The 18188-nt window shown below is 38.7% G+C and overlaps 1 protein-coding gene across 3 annotated transcripts in view; it reads right to left on the bottom strand.

Annotated features, from left to right (window-relative positions):
- Window positions 1-18188, bottom strand: part of nbas (NBAS subunit of NRZ tethering complex) — a 255796-nt gene that overhangs the window by 94685 nt on the left and 142923 nt on the right. For all 3 annotated transcript variants that reach the window (XM_060853540.1, XM_060853548.1, XM_060853560.1), the window contains 7 exons: window positions 16606-16719; window positions 16010-16123; window positions 11508-11665; window positions 5676-5756; window positions 4220-4384; window positions 4024-4137; window positions 164-287 (listed from right to left, as the gene is read on the bottom strand). In XM_060853540.1, coding sequence (XP_060709523.1) covers window positions 164-287; window positions 4024-4137; window positions 4220-4384; window positions 5676-5756; window positions 11508-11665; window positions 16010-16123; window positions 16606-16719 — 870 coding nt within the window. The remainder of the gene's footprint in view (window positions 1-163; window positions 288-4023; window positions 4138-4219; window positions 4385-5675; window positions 5757-11507; window positions 11666-16009; window positions 16124-16605; window positions 16720-18188) is intronic.

The following is an 18188-nucleotide window of genomic DNA, read 5'->3' on the forward strand; positions in this document are numbered from 1 at the left end:
TTTTCACGATGTACTGTTTACATTTCTGCACACACATGACATGTCAAAGGAATTTGATTTCTATTGATTATGAGACATTTTTAGTACAGATAACACTGCAAGATTGAGTATGGTGTAAAACCAGATACAATTTGTAACAGGGCCTACTGAAGATAACTTTTACCTTCTGTGGCAGGAAATAGGTTTTCCCCTTCACTTTTGGTTTCAGACAATTTTCCAGCTCTCAACAAGACTTCTGCAAAGTTCTCCAGAGCACTGTATTGATAACTAGTGTAGTTTACTTCACTCTGCAGGAGAGAAAATATATATTAGAACATCACAAATTTAAATGAACAAAATTAAATTACTGCCTACTCCTACCAAACTATCCTGTTGATTTAATGTGTAAAGAATATTCCATTTTGAAGAATCAACACAACCCTTCTCACTTGCTTTTTCAAATGAGTACATTAGAAACTATGAGGCAGTGACTAGATCTACAAGGAGGTGCATTTTGATTGCCAGGATACACCTGCGTGAAGTTTCACCATCAAAAATTGCAAAGGACAACTAGCAGTGTTTGGAAAATGAATCAATATCATTGACAAAGGAAAAAGATCAAAAACAAACAAGGTTGGAGCTTTGTGTTATTAAACAGCATGCTAGCTTTATGACTTAGTCCAATCTCAATTTTATTAGAGACAGCATGTCCTATATACCTTACCCATCCAAAAACGGCAGCTAAGTGGGCACAAATATGGACATTCTCCAAAACCTAACCAGATTTCCAATCTGGCCCACACGGTGCTTGTCATGTCAGTAGGCCATCTGTGAAACAGTGGTATTGGCCTTGAATGGCAGTAGGAATAGACATTAAAGTAACAAACTCTAATCTATTTAGAAGTTGCTGTTCCAAATACCTGCATTATTGTGGCCATTACTATAGATGGGGCATTACCACTTATGTCAAAAGGTCCTGTTGGTCCTCTGAATGACCTAATCTGCAGCCAGTGATGGGGAATGCAGGTGTCATAGTGCCTCTCTATGTACTACAGCAACTGCCAACCCTGATAGTAGGGTTACAAATTTGTTCATGCTGCACACCTTTTCTTGGTCTTCCAGACTCAGCAATCAGTCTGCTGTCTTAAAAAGATGTCCAGTTAACTGACTCCCTCTTTCAAAGTTGTCTTGTGGGCTTTGCTATTGGTATTTTTGGTGATCCTGACGTGAATTTCATGCCAATGGCAAGGTCAACACCTCAGAACAAACATTCAGCTCTACATGTCAGCTTTAAAAATAACAGCAATGAACATGTTTCTGAGGATGCTTGATGAACTGAACAAAATAATTCACAGGAACACAAGGACAGGAGCTCCTCAAGCCTGTTCTGCCATTCAATGAGATTTGTGGCCTAGTTCCATATACCTGTCTTTAGCCCATATATCTAAATACCTTTGCTTAACAATAATTGATCTTTCTCAGATTTAAAATCTACAACTGATCGAACATCAGTTCTTTGTAGAAGCGTGTTCCAAACCTCGACCACCCTTTGTGTAGCTTCCTAACATCTCCATGAACAGTTTGATCCCAATTAGATTAGATTAGATTACTTACAGTGTGGAAACAGGCCCTTCGGCCCAACAAGTCCACATCGACCCGCCGAAGCGCAACCCACCCATACCCCCACATTTACCCCTTACCTAACACTACGGGCAATTTAGCATGGCCAATTCACCTGACCTGCACATCTTTGGACTGTGGGAGGAAACCAGAGCACCCGGAGGAAACCCACGCAGACACAGGGAGAACGTGCAAACTCCACACAGTCGCCTGCGTCAGGAATTGAACCCAGGTCTCTGGTGCTGTGAGACAGCAGTGCTAACCACTGTGCCACCGTGCCGCCCAAATAGAAAGCAGGAGACAACAGCTTGGCTTCACTTGGAGGTCGCCACTGATGATGTTGAGACAATGTCACATAATTAGAGAATCCCCAACCAGTGGAAATAGTTTGTCTTTTTCAATCCTTTTCTTTCCTGTTAATTTCTTGAAGACTTTGATCAGATCACCCCTTAATCTTTTAAATGCTTAAAATTTCTTTAATTTTTAAAACTGGCCTAATTTCTAAAATTTCTCTTTATTACTTAATCCATGAAGTCCACGTTTCATTCTTGTAAACCTACGCTGTTCTCTGTCCAAGGCCAATACATCTTTCCTAATGTGGTGCCCATTACTGAGCCACTGGGTTTCTTGGAAAGAGGTTGCAATATTAGATAATACACTCCATTAGCCACTTTCGGACTTGTATTTAGACACGAGAGTTCAGTGAACTCTGGAACTAAATGTAATGAATAGGCATCACAATTGACAATGGTGGTTCAGTACAATTCTTGCTTAAAAAGACAAAAAAATTATCTCAAAGTGATAAAGCGACTTTGAGAATTCACAAATTAATTCCAAATGATAACAAGAATTTATTTTTGATATGAATTTTAGTGACATGTTTAATAATCCATTGGATCAGACAGCCAAATTTAAAATAGTCAATTGATATTATGAGGGGGTGGTTGAGAACATGGCTGGATCTTATTGTGACATAGAACCTGAAAATGATAGTATTCAATAATTGTGAAACAAAAACAAATTGCTCGAGAAACTCAGCAGATCTGGTCACATCTGTGGGGAGAAAGCAGAGTCAATGTTTCAGGTCCAGTGACCCTTCTTTAGAAGGTTTGACCCAACTTTACGCTAACATGCTCTGCACCAACTTGCATTGTCTGAGAATGAAAAAGATATTGAAGTTCAAGACATTTGATGAGTAAGGGTGGGTACTTGCTTATTACACCTGCTATGGACCTAGGTCCTATAAATTGTGAGCCAACTACCCAGACAGGAATACACCAGTTGGCAGAGTCTGTTCAAATGTTAACAAAGCAGAACATCCTGGAGAGGATCCTGTATCTGAGGTCCAGGTCACAGGCCTATACTAACTTTGCTAACCGCCATGACAGTGACTTGTGAAGAGCCACTGATGGAGTAAGCTTAAATTGAAGGATGTCATGAATATTTAGTGGGAATGAAGATGGTCAGCATAAAATTAAAGTTACTGAGATATAGATTAAGTTTTGTCTTTTACCAGGTGTCCCATTGGCCTTACGGCACTATTATCAATTTGCACTGTCAGCAGTTTGCAATTCAAAACAATTGGAGTTAAAGGGTGAAGAAACATCCCACGAGAAGCTCAGTTCCACCAAATTCTGGGTCATTATAAATGATCCAACAAATTCATGCAGCTTTCTGCAGCACTTTCAATTGTTAGAATATCATCTCCAACACCAAAAATGTAACTCAAAAGAAACAAAAATGTTAATAGTTTTGTAGAGAATGAATTCCTAAACCAAAAAGATCAAATACATTACTGTATCAAATATTTTGGATAACACAAACAATATTATAGGACACAATTTATCAATAATCAATTGAAACCTAGAAAATAAATCCCAGGTAAATTTTCTCAATTAGCCCTAAATATTCAAATGATCTGTACAAGACAAATAGTTTACTGCTGCAATTTTTTTGTTCAGCTGTTGAGTAAAGGGAAACTTTATCTCTCTGGAACAGTAGCAGGAACTTCTCAGTTCTCTTTTTGCGGGCGACACAGTGGCACAGTGGTTAGCACTGCTGCCTCACAGCGCTAGAGACCCGGGTTCAATTTCCGCCTCAGACAACTGTCTGTGTGGAGTTTGCACATTCTCCCCGCGTCTGCATGGGTTTCCTCCGGGTGCTCCGGTTTCCTCCCACAGTCACAAAGATGTGCAGGATAGGTGAATTGGCCATGCTAAATTGCCTGTAGTGTTAGATGAAGGGGTAAATGTAGGGGAATGAGTTTGGGTGGGTTGATCTTCGGAGGGTCGGTGTGGACTTGTTGGTCCGAAGGGCCTGTTTCCACACTGTAAATAATCTAATCTAATATTGATAAGTGTGACTACTCTATCTTTGAAAGATAATTTAGTGCAATTCCTGGACTTAACGGCTAGTTTGACTTACTTTGTCAATGAAAGGATCATCAATGAGGATCTCATAAAAGGGATGACAGCCTTGCTTTTCCAAATCTCCATTTACACCAGTCTCACGTCTTAATGTTGCTTCTCGTCCTTGATCCTAAAGGAAAATTACACATCAAAATGATATAAATGAGAGAATCTAATTTCTATTTCTTCAGCTATGATCAAAAAGGCCTTACATGTAAAGGCCGCAGGTAGCTGAGGGACTTCTTCCACCACTGCGCATCACTGACAGCATGCAACACTGCTTTAGTTGTCATTGAAGTACTACTGAGAACCTCCATAGTCTTTGCAGTTGTCCGATGAAGAAGATCAGATGAATTATTTGAAACTTTTATTTCAATCTAAAAGTTTGAATCAAAAAGCAAAATAATTAATCCTTTAAAAAAATAGTTCATAACAAAGCTATGGCATTCCAAAGAAATGAAGTGGTTTGTTAATGCTTTGGAAAAATTAACCAACACTTTAATGGTAAGTTTCAACGCTTTCTTGCGCTAATAGTTATTTGGCAAGTGTATAAGAAAGATGTTATTGGACTAGGCCGAACCACTCAAAACATTCTTAAGCTGGCAGCCCAGACTGTAACTTTGCAATTTGTTTCAAAAATTACCCAGAGTAAGTTAGCTAGGTTGACTACTAAGTTTTAAAACAGACAAAAATGTATTCACAAAATTACAGAATGGAATGCAAAGAACAGAATATAGAATATCCACAGAACTCAGACTATCCCAAATTCGACTTAATTATGCTGTTCTGAATATACACATCAGTCCCAATAAACACAGAGCAAAACGTGAAACAAAGGCTTACAGGTCGAAGTTAGAAGGGCAGAAGAAGAGAGAGCCTAGCAGCCTGTTTCCACACAGCCCACAGCTGATCTGACTCGAACACAACTTCTGAACTGAACTGCTCAGCTAGAGAGCTGGCCACGCCCCACTGACTTATCCAGGTTACTTCTAAAAAAAAGCTTTGGCCTGAAGTTTATGTAAAAACAAAAAAGGCCTTTCATCTCTGTACCAAACCAGTCTATTCGGAGCCTGAGTGGTTTACGACCCCTCTGATAAAAACCAAGGACACTGTATCCTTAACAAAAAGAAAAAAAGGACCAGCTTTGTGACAAAGTAGAGATTTCAACTTTCTTTTTTCCCAGTTGTCATATCATCAAACAATATTCCAAAATAAAAATCATAATTTTATGTATTTTTTTTTAAAAGGCTGCTTCATTTTTAAAATCATCTACTTGATTTTATTCTTTCTTACAAGGATATGATTTACATTTTTTTAATCAAATTCACAAAAAGAATAACATGCCACAATGTACAATCCTGTCTCAATTAATCCTAAAACTTTATACAGATTGTCACCTGCTTATGAGATTTAAGATGTGAGCAGCTGTCATAGTTGGAGTGCTGAAGTATTGTAGGCTGCTTTGAAAATGCCACATAAATAAAAGTTGCTGTTGATATTTAAAATAAACAGGTTACCTGAATTACAAGGCATTGAGAATAATGGGTGCATTTTATTATTCACACACTCTTAAGTTATGAGACAACAGTTTATCTTGTGCATTAGATGGGATGGTAAAATCCTGCTTCAGAAAGGGGGAGAACCCGCTGAAGATATGCCAATTCTAACCTGCTGAGCATTGCCTGTAGAATTTATAGACTCGCTCCTCTCTGATGGCTCAATCTGATAATTTACAGCTTGATACAAAATCTGCAAAATTAATTGAACAAGAAGCAGTGATTTAACACCTTGCAATTATAACATTGATTACTTTCAATGAACTATGAAACACACAAGTATATTGATCTTTTCTAGCATAAAATGTTTGAATTTTTATGTCTGTTGAGAAAGTACTACTCCTCAAATAAAGCAACATTAAGAAATGAGTCACAAAAACAAACAAATTGCAGGGATACATCGAATGTAACTGTCTAATGGCTCAACAAATGAAATAAACACTTTGCATAACTAGAAACTGCTGCATTCAACATTAAATCACACACACAATTGTTTCAAAGCTCAATTCAAAAATGGTTCTGCATTGTTCAGATAATTAGTCTAAATTAAAAACTGACTTTATTTCTTGGAGAATACGGTATAGGAGTCAAGAATTACTGTCAAAATGACGTTGAATTTAATGGTATTTGCACATAAATCACATAACTACTTCCTATGATGGCGGGTTTGTAGCTAGGCCTGAAAATAGCATTTTGCAATCCAAATTAACATTTAAAATCACAAATGTTGCTAACTTTCTTACGACCAGTCAGGTACAATCTAAACAAGCCACAGAAAGTTATGGCATGCTAGCTTTAGTCAAGATGCCTTTGTAAAGGTATGAGTCTTAAATTACTAATATCTGTGGCACTGAAAAATAAATTCATAAATGTGGAATCATATTACTTCAGTTTTTAATTGTTGGACTTTTATGACTTCTCTTTGCTTTCATCAAATAATTATTTGCCTCCCTTTATTTTGTTTACTGTCCTGGGTACCAGCACGCTTCCTAGTTCAGGCGTTGTGCAGTTAATCAATAGTATCTCAGTCTGGTTGCTTATGGATAGAAACACAATTGCCTGCATGGTTGTACAAACATATATGTCATTTGAGAATAATTTCCAATGCTCTGACAAAAATACTTGGAACAAAATTTATTTCATTTTAATACAATTATATTAGCTAAAGTACCATGCGATTTGTTCAGTTAAAAGTAATTACATTTTTTGTTCACATTACTTAACTCTAATAAAATCATGGGAAATGATTAATTGTTAACAGAGCTGGTCCCAAAATCCAAACACCATTCCATCTGAAGAAGACAGAAGTTATTGTTAATGACTCTCAAGAAACAGATATGAATTATGCCTTAGCGACTTCAAGGACCATCAAAATGTCTAGGTTTTTTGATTTTTCCCATTGACTGTGCCAGAGTTTTTCTATCTGAATTTTGACTTCACATTCGAAAACATTGTGACAATTGTGGTGACATTTAATTGAAACAAAGTGAGCCAAAAGGCAAACAAACTGAACAGATAATGGACTTGACTGCAATGTAGGCAACTGGAGCACTGAATGAGGGGCAAAGTGAGGGTGGAGGAGAAGAAAGGAAGATGGGAAAGGAGGTGCATTATATCTTTGTGAATGTGTGGTTTGAGATCTTCGTAATCCAAGTACAAAGTAATGGTTAGTTTTAGGAATTAGCATTGAAGAGTAGAAAATACGATCAAAACAACTGAAGCATGTGCAAGCCTACTGCATTTAAAAGGTTGAGATCATGATGCTTTAACAGATTAATAGCTAGATTAACAGCAGGAGAGCTTGTTGAACTAAGGCACCTGAACTGCTTGCACTATTTGTAAGTCCAGAGAGACGGAGTGATCCGGGAGGTAAAACTAAATTAATTAAATGAATTTTGTGAATTCTGAAAGGCTGTTAAAAATCATTCACTTGCTCAGATTAAAGAAGAAATTGTAAATGAGGATTTGGAACTTGAAAGTCAGGTTAAAGACAACTCAGCAAAGGCAAAGTTGTCTTGAAAATGGTTGCAGCTTATGCAGGATCTCTGATTTCAATTTGTATGCTTGCTGGGAAATGTCCAGGACGTCTTGGAACTGGAACAGTGCTGACACAAACAAGTAGCTGCAGTCACCATGACTGCTAGTGCTAGCAGACCCTGATTTCTGTAACATCCAATCAGTATCACATATTGCTAAAATGACTGAGATTAAGCACCACTATCATGTGAACGTGAGGGTTCCATCACCTATTTCCTGTAACTCAATATTTTACAACAAATCCCAAGAAGTTTGTGGTTCAATGCAAAAAGGGTGAAGGCTAAAGAGAAACACACTGAGCTTTTAATCCTAGTTCAGTGCAGCTGAGTGTGGGTTGAAGGAAGCTGCAATTAGCATATGCTTGATGCAGTTGAGAAAAATTGGAACCTCGAGAAATTCAGTAACAGTTTAGGGAAGTTAGCTGATTGATAAAAGCTGAAACTGTTCCAAAAATTATATGCTTGACAGCAATCCAGGGGAACTTTGTCTCGGGAGATGAGATCGAACTACCGAGACATGTGCGGTCACTGAAGCATTTAGAATACTGAGGCTTTGATGGTATTCGAAGACTGAATCTTCAAAAGTGAAGAATTAGAATCCCTTGCAAAGGAAGCAAGAGTTTTAATGAGATTTGGTGACCCACAATATCTTGGTTAACTCAAATTTAACTCATGCTAATCCCAAATGTTAAAAAGCAAATTTTTCTGTGTGTATTGTTTGATGATTGTTTCACTTTTCTAATTTTGTATAGTAAAATTGAGTTTGTTTATTCCAAACTATGGACAATTATGAAGGCAGGGAGCCTCCAGGATGGAGAGATAAATGGAAGGGAGGTGGGGAGAAGGTAGCCAAGAGTACAATTAGGTGGATGGAGGTGGGGACGAAGGTGATAGAACATAGAACATAGAAAAATACAGTGCAGAACAGGCCCTTCGGCCCTCGATGTTGCGCAGATCCAAGCCCACCTAACCTACACTAGCCCACTATCCTCCATATGCCTATCCAATGCCCATTTAAATGCCCATAAAGAGGGAAAGTCCACCATTGTTACTGGCAGGGCATTCCATGAATTCACGACTCGCTGAGTAAAGAATTTATCCCTAACATCAGTCCTATACTTACTACCCCCTAATTTAAAGCTATGCCCCCCATAATATCTGACTCCATACGTGGAAAAAGGTTCTCATGGTCAACCCTATCTAAACCCCTAATCATCTTGTACACCTCTATCCAGTCACCCCTAAACCTTCTTTTCTCCAATGAAAACAGTCCCAAGTGCCTCAGCCTTTCCTCATACGATCTTCCTACCATACCAGGCAACATCCTGGTAAACTTCCTTTGCACCCGTTCCAGTGCCTCCACATCCTTCCTATAGTATGGCGACCAAAACTGCACACAATACTCCAGATGAGGCCGCACCAGAGTCTTATACAACTGCATCATGAAACTCTGACATAGGTCAGAGAGGAAGGGGGAACAGATAGGTGGGAAGGAAGATTGACAGATTGGACAGGTCATGAGGATGGTGCTGAGCTGGAAGATTGAAACTGGGGTAAGGTGGGGGGGTGGGGGGGGGAGGGGAAATGAGGAAAATGGTGAAGTCCACATTGATACCCTGGGGTTGAAGTGTTCTGAGGCGGAAGATGAGGCGTTCTTCCTCCAGGCGTCTGGTGGTGAGGGAGCAGCGGTGAAGGAGGCCCAGGACCTGCATGTCCTCGGCAGAGTGGGAGGGGGAGTTGAAATGTTCGGCCATAGGGCGGTGTGGTTGATTGGTGCGGGTGTCCTGGAGATGTTTCCTAAAGCCCTTTTGCAGAGCGCTTAAGGAAATATCTCTGGCACACCCACACACGGTTGTAGGTTGGATCTAAACAATGACAATTCAGAATAGAGGGAGGAGATCTAGTGCTTAGCACTATAGTGTAAAGACAACAATCTCTTCATCAATGTCAGCAAAACAAACGAGCTTATGATTGACTTAAGGAAGCAGACTGGATGGCACATTCCTGTTTGCATCAATGGTGCTGAGGGGAGATGGGTGAGAATGTCAAGTTCCTAGAGTGATGATCACCAACAGTCTGTCCTAGTACTCTTACGTCATTGTGACGTCTCTACTTCCTTAGGAGGCTAAAGAAATGAGGCAAGTCCACAATGACTCTTACCAATTTTTATACATGCACTATAGAAAGCATCTTATCTGGATGCATCACAACTTGGTATGGCAACTGCTTTTCCCAAGATAGTAAGAAACTACTGACAGTCTTGAACACAGTCCAGTCCATCATTCAAACCAGCCTTCCATCCACTGACTCGATCTATACTCCCCGCTGCCTCAGGAAAGCAACCCACATAATCAAAGACCCCTCCCACCCCAGTTATACTCTCTTCCAACCTGTTCTTCAGGCAGAAGATATAAAGTTTGAATACATATACAAACAGTTTCAAGAACAGCTTCTTGCCTGTTGTCATCATGTTTTAATGGAACTCTCAAATGTTAATCTTGATTTCTCTTGCTCTGCACCTTCCCTGCAGCTATAACATGATATTCTGGATTCTGTTTTGCTACCCAGACACACTTTGTATGGTGCAATCTGTCTGTATAGCACACACAAAACAACAGTTTTCACTGTATCTTGGGACATGTGACCAATCAATATGCATTTTACAAATCTGTGCTGGCCATCTTTAGCTAATTGCAACCTCTCCTGCTGATTCTCTCTCTACTCTGCCATCCATTGCCTGGATTATTGTTTCTAAAACTTTACCAGTCATTTACGTTAAGCTAACTGGCCCGTAGTTAGTAGAAGTGTTCTCACATCCTTCCTTGAATTTGTCACTCTGTATCTAAGGAAGTTGGAAGATTATGGCAAGGCCTTTCCCAATCTCCGAATCATCCCCCACCTTTCTTCAGCATGCTGGATGCAAGCCATCTGGACCAATTGACTTATCTACCTCAAGTAGAGCCTCATTTCCAGTCCTACTATTATTCAATTTCATCCTATACATTGTATCTACAATCCACTTCAACTGATATTTTGTCAGATTCCATATTCATTACCAAATACCAACACGAGGTACTCATTAGGTGTTCTAGCTTTGCCTTGTGCCTCAAACTACACAGCATCTTCTTCGTGCCTAATAGGGTCCATTCCACATCTTTCTACCTTTAACTATTTAAATGCTGAGAATTATTGGGTTCCAGATTATGTTAATTGCCACTGTATTCTCACAGTCCCTCTTGACGTTTTATGTCCCTTTTCACCTTCTCTCTCAGGTACTTTACCTGGTGCTCATTTGGAAGAATGTACATGTCAAGCATCATGCATTCAACAACTTCAGGTCATTAAAATCTCTATCTCACTCGTCATTCAATGAGCTGTGTTTCTGATTCTTCTACCTTTTGCTCCTATAGGAACGTGCCCGGTTTGTAGCTGAACTTTATCCATTGTTCCAAAACAGTTCCTATCAGCCTTTGGCACCATTTTACTTAGGCTGGATCTTTTCTCATCTCGTTGAAATGAGCCCTCTTCCATTCTCTACACACTTCATTCTACCATTTCTTGCTTTTCTGCATGGCTAACCTATTCCTTCCCATGTGAGGATCACTCTTACCCAATTGACCACCACCACCCACACACCCCACCCCATGGACAGTTGGTCCATTCGGCCTACCACATTTCTCAGCAGTAGATCCAGCAATACACCTTTCTAGTTAGGCCAAGGATATAACAACCCAAGAGGTTCTCCTGAACACACTGAAGGAGACTGCATTATGATTGATTTATTTTTCAACAGAACATCAAACTTAGTGGGACAAACAGTATTAGGTGATATTCTTTAAATTGAAGAGTTAATTTGAATTTACTCAGATTCTGCAGTTCTTGGCAGCATAGAGCTAGTTCATTCATACCTGTGTTTGAAGTGAGCTGCTGACAGCTAGCAGTGACTGGATAACATTGGGAGGGCAATAAGTCCGAGCAAAGGACATTAATTCCTGCCGAGTTGTCAGGTCATGATAGCCATCTGACTGCCCCAGTTTGCTGCACACCTGCCAACCAGCGCTGTAACCTTTCGGAGAAAAATAAACACCCACCTGTTACTTCGATTAATTAAAGCTGGGTCACCACCTGTTTTAGCACTGCATAATTTCTCAAGTTTAGTTATATCCGAACTGCAGCAGAAATGGCATTGTACTTATTCTTTTCAACAAAAGATACACACGTACCAGTTGCCATTTTGTCCTTAAATGCACAATTTCTCCTGAAACAATATTACTCTTAGGAGTAAAAAGAATAACCAATTTATTCAGAGAACTTCAAAAATCTGAAAAGGAAACCTAGGTACGACAGAAAACAGAGAAGACAACATGCTAAAGGGATGGGTTTTTAAAGTAATAGAAATATAAAACAAAATAAATATAGCATCAATTTTTTGAGTCCAGTATTGATACCTAAACAGATTGTATCAGGGTCTGCGTTTCAGCCTCTGACATTTCATCAACCTTTGGGGAAGACGGGTTATCTGTATATTTCATTATGCTGTGTCTGTGAAGGAAAGGCTTAACAGACTTTGGTGGTTTGTGCAGCAGAAGGTTGAAGCTGACCTGGAGAAACCTACTAAGAAAGATTGGCATCCGAAGATGACAAGTGGGTTTGAAATTGATTTGCCGTAAATGTAAGAGGGAATTAATCAGACCAGTATCATAGACGAGAGGCAGAAATAGATTTAAGAGAAAGGAATTATAAGTAGTTGTTGTTCAGTCTTCTCTTTTGGACTTAAAGAGTAAAATTGTCAATTTTTAAAAAAAATACTGATATTTGGGATAGTTTTGCCACTCGAAATTTAACAGATTACAGCGCAAGGTGAGCTTTTCTGTGTTTCTGATTTGAATTAACAGAGGGGTTTACCTTGTGTATTAACAAATGAATGTTTATTAAAAAAGAAAAACCAAAAGATTTTGAAATGAATAGAAACAGATACAAGAATATTAGGCAAAACAGAAAGAAAGGTAATTGAACAGACAGCTGATATGGATAGAAAGAATCAGGAAAAGAAATTGCTTTTCGTATTAGAAAATAGTTAAAAGCATGTAAAGATGAGAAGTTAATAACACTGTAAAACCTTTAAAATGCACGACTTTTTAGTTTCTTCCTCAGACATGAGCAACACCAGCAAGGCCAGCATTTGTTGCCATCCATAATTACACTTGAACTGAGTGGCTTTCAGGGACACTTCAGAGAGTGATGTCAAGTAACCACATTGCTGTGGATCTGGAGTCACAGGTAGGCCACACTTGGTAGGGATGGTAGATTTACTTCCCCAAAAGACATAAGTAAACTTGCAATTTTACAACAATTAACAAGTGTTTCTTGGTCATCATTATGGAGAACTTTTACTTTCCTGTGCTAATTAATTGAATTTAAATTCCACCAGCTGTCATAGTCGGATACAAGCTGAAAATGTGTTGCTGGTCAAAGCACAGCAGGCCAGGCAGAATCTCAGGAACAGGGAATTCGACGTTTCGAGCATAAGCCCTTCATCAGGAATGCATTCCTGATGAAGGGCTTATGCTCGAAATGTCGAATTCCCTGTTCCCGAGATGCTGCCTGGCCTGCTGTGCTTTGACCAGCAACACATTTTCAGCTGTGATCTCCAGCATCTGCAGACCTCATTTTTTACTTTATAGTTGGATACAAACCCATGTCCTCATTGTGTGAGCATCTGAATTATTAGTCCAGTGACGTTGACACAGCACAACAATTACATGGATTATTTACAGAATAGAGAATATGAAGTCCACGCAAAGGATATAACTATTGAACCTTGAGTGAATGAATATTATCTCTTGTACGGCCCTTTTCTCGAACTTGCTTTTGATATCTGTTATTCCTGTCATCCATGATTATGGAAATTCCTAGAAAGCTTGGAAACAACCAGGCTTTCAAGTTTAGGTCTAGGCAAGTCAAGAGTTCTTGATGAAATGACACATATTTACAAACATCAGCTGTAGAGATTTTACTTCAATCCAATAAAATTCATTCAACGTGGATCTGTTCAAATTTAGGCTAATCTTCAATGTCATGTGTGAATTGTTTGTAGATGTCTGGACATGTCTGTTAATTACTGAATTAGTAATGGACCCTAGTCAGCTATACTTAACTGCAGATTTGTGCATCAGTTTGCTTTTTGAAACCTTACGATGAATAATTCTCTAATATTTAGCATCTGAAGCATCAGAGGCCTCCAGGTATCGAACAGCTTTTACATATTTAATACTGTGATTTCTGTAACATCCAATCAGTATCATATATTGCTACAATGACTGAGATTAAGCACCACTATCATGTGAACGTGAGGGTTCCATCACCTATTTCCTGTAACTCAATATTTTGCATTATACTTGACAATGAAAGATCTATACATTGCTGTTAAACAGACTGCTCAATCTGTTTCCACTTCTCAATCCTATCCAGTGGCCAAACGCCTGTGCAACCAGCCTTTTTAATCTGACTGCCAGTAAACTTTGTCTCAGTGAACCACAGTGTGTATATATTTGAAGTGTGGAAATATGGTCCAGTTAAAATGTTGGAAATATGACTGAATGATAAATAAAGGTAATCTGGTTCAGATTTGTAACATTTCTTGTTTTAGAGGAATTGAGAAAGAGATGACATCATTTTATATTGCACTCAATTCTCACATCTCGCCTCAAAGTAGGAAAAGGCTTTAAAAAAAGGCTTGCATTTACATGGTACGTTTCATGACCACTGGATTACTCAAAGTACTTCACAACAATTGGAATATTTTTTAACAGTAGTAATTTTGGTCAAGTAGGAATGCATATAAATGGACTGCCATAAACAAGAAAGCAAGGGGTCAAATAATTTGTTGTTTGAGGAATAAATACCAACAGAAATAACTCCCCTACATTTCTTTGAAATAGTGCCATAGGATCATTTACATTCATCTGGAGGGCAGATCGAGGATTTGCTTTCACAGTTCATCCAGAAGGTGAGAGTGCTCTGTCCCTCAGTACTTCACTGGAGCATCAGCTTTGATATTTTTTGTGTGTTTAAGTCCTGAAGTGAGATGGAAATCCACAACTTTGATTTGGGCAAGGGTGCTTCCAACCGAGCCACAGTGATGACAACCAATTGAGTTCTTGATGTCATCACCGAAATGGTAGAAATAGACGGATTTTAACATAACAAGTAGAACATTTTATATAAAGGATAAGTATCTGTAACTAAAGAACTTGGAAATGGCAATATCAACAGCAAAACTGATTGCTGTATGGATAAGTGAATAAAAAGCATGTTACTGAGTTAACAGGCAAGTGGTGCTGTAGCCATACATTTTGATTTTGCATATAAATGATTTAGGTTTTGACATGGGGGGGGGGTCCGAAAGGTGTGTTATTAATGAAGGTAGATTTTCTTTGACCAAACATACATTTTAAATATTCCTAAGCATTGATTGAGATTTTTTGAGTGATGATTTAATGTTATTTTATAACAGCCAATAATTTTCATTTACATTTATGTCATAGATATGAGTAATAGACAGGCAGGAGGCTGGTAGAACACAGCAAACCGGGCAACATCAGGAGGTGGAGAAGTTGATGTTTCAGGTGTTGACGTTTTGACTCAAGTCCTGAAGAAGGGTTACACCCGAAATGTCAACTTCTCCACCTCCTGGTGCTGCCTGACTTGCTGTGTTCTTCCAGCCTCCTGCTTGTTTATTTTGGATTCCAGCATCTGCAGGTTTTTTTTGTCTCTAAATATGAAAAATTCATTGCTGAAAGGAGTATGCCATTGATTCTCCTCCCTGCTACAAAATGCAAAAAATTCAATGAACATGAATAGTTGTGTCTAGTCATTTGATTGGTGTAGGTGCATATTCTGCTAGTTTCTTGATTAGTGGTGCTGGAAGAGCACAGCAGTTCAGGCAGCATCCAAGGAGCAGCGAAATTGACGTTTCGGGCAAAAGCCCTTCTGCTACTCAGTCAACAGAAGATCCTGCTGTTCACGGAGCTTAGGTATGAACGGATGACTCAATGCTCCTAACTTATAACCTCATCGCATCTTTGTATGGGATACAGAGGAATGCAAGTAGGCTAAATATGGCAAGAACCAACAGACGAAGAGGAAGTAACAGGCTAACTATACCAAAAGAAGTTTACATTGCTCAAATTCTGCTGGAATATCAGATTCTGTTCAAGTTCAAGTAAATTTTATACGGATGTATTTATTGATGGCTATGTTCCAAAATTTAATTGCATAGGGTTTTATGAGCAACCGTGAATTTATATAATGAATTCACAACAGGTTTTAATATGGAAAATAAAAGTAAATCAATTAATCCCTATTCTGAGAACAGTACAAAATCATGCAATCATAATTAAAAAGTCACCTGCAGACATAAGATCTTGGCAATGAATACTGCTAGCTTTGTAATCTTCATACTCAAGGGCCTGCTCAGCCAGGAGAACCAATACCTCTCCTTTCCTCTGCGCCTTATCCTGCCCTGTTTATATATTGGAAAAACAAAATAACACAGTTCAGATGATGCGTAAGACTTACTGAACAAATGACCACCTTTAATATAAATTACCTAAAACATCTGGAGATGGTCTCAAACTTTAAAAGAGAGCAAGATGAGGATAATTGTCAGATACAAATATGAACATAAAAATTATGAACTGTCGATACTAGAAAGCTGAAACAAAAACAGAGGGCTGGGGAAACAACAGGTCAGATAGCATCAGTTGACAGAAATACATTTCGAGGTCAATGACCCTTTGTTCGAAGTGACAAATTCAAACATATGAAAACTAAAAATAAGTTTATATTTCATACAGGTATTATAAGGATATGTTTTAAAAAAAGATCACAACATCTAGGTGGAGATTATATAGAGAACCAAGTGAACAGGTTTCTGTCAACAACTGCTTGTATCTTTGTTGCTATCTAATTGGACAGATGCATTTTACTAACAAGCCCACTTACCGGCTACTCTCAGCAAATCTGCAAGAATCAAGAGCTTTTTTGACTGTTTGTATGCTGTTGGACACTGAGTAATGCACTCCTTTATGAGTCGGAGTCGGTCTGAGCACATACGTACTATAGAGAGACAAGGCAAAAAGAAAGAAAAATGCAACTTCTTTAGTCTGTTTCCACAGTCATAACAAGAGAAAAACTTTTACAATAATAAGTGTCCATATCATAGCAATATGTGCCTGCCATAACTGGTGACAACTTAAGCCCTATACTGGGAGAAAGTCAGGACAGCAGATGTTGGAGATCAGAGTCGAGAGTGTGGTGCTAGAAAAGCACAGGAGGACATGCAGGAAATGATAAAGGGCTTATGCCCAAAACATTGATTCTCCTGCTCCACGGATGCTGCCTGACCGGTGTGCTTTTCCAGGACCACACACTCGACTCTAAGCCCTGTACTGGTTCAGTCCACTCATGCTTTGAGATATCGGGACTGACAGCATTTGCTTCACGTATAATTCGGATTGTAAAACCATAGAATGCCAAGGTCAGAAGCTATATGACACCAGGTTACAGTCCAACAGGTTTACTGGAAATCACAACCTTTTAGAGCGTTGCTCCTTCGTCAGACAAAGTCAGACTTTGCCCGACAAAGAAGCAGTACCCAACGTTTAGTAAACTTAGATGGTGGCAAACCAGTAATTTCTGAGACATAATTTCCTTGTTTTAATGAACTACCACGTACTTACGAACCAACGATCCTATCCATATGCCTTTTCAACAGCCTTCACAAATTCTCACCTTTTAAAAATTAGTGTACGTTCTCTCTCATACCCCTGTGCCAGCCTTTAAAATTTTTGCAGTTTATACCACCTCTTTTCATTCGTCATACCAAGGAGAATCACTTCTTATGCTTGTTAAATTTCATTTGACAAGTGTGTATTTCACAAGTGTGAAATGTCCTCTTGAAAAATCAATCACTAACCTTCTCACCGTCATATTTTTGAGTATGTCATTTGCAAATTCTGCGGAGCTACACTGCACGCTTCCCTTCAAAACAATCATTTGCTACCATTTTCTGCTTTCTGTGCTTCAACCAAATTTGTACCCAAGCAGTTACTTCCATTTAATTCAGGGACTCCATTTTGTGAATAAATCTTCTTTGCGGTTCTTTCCCAAAGTTGAGTAGCATTCGCTGGTGCTGAGGTGCACAATGCCATGAAGAAATTATTTTCAAAAAGGTGAAGCAAGCTCTTCACTGAACAATTGACAGGACACAGAGGACATAAAGATGGAATGATTTAACCATTGGGGGTATGAATACAGATAATGTAGATCTGAATTAAGGTGACAAATATAGAATGCAGCAGTACATGCTTGAATGATGAATATGGAGAAACTGAGTGGTAGAGAGGACAATTTCTGCATTCACGGAACATATCCAAGCTTCGAATCCAGCTAAACAAAAGTGGGCAGTCACAGGTATGATTGTTTTCAAATAACAATACTGAAAATCACCAACAAAATTTAATTATTTGGAATAATTGCACTTTAATATAATTATTTTAGAAACACAAATCTTGAATATTGCATAT

This window comes from Hemiscyllium ocellatum, chromosome 3, assembly GCF_020745735.1.
Source record: "Hemiscyllium ocellatum isolate sHemOce1 chromosome 3, sHemOce1.pat.X.cur, whole genome shotgun sequence".
Classification (NCBI taxonomy): Eukaryota; Metazoa; Chordata; class Chondrichthyes; order Orectolobiformes; family Hemiscylliidae; genus Hemiscyllium; species Hemiscyllium ocellatum.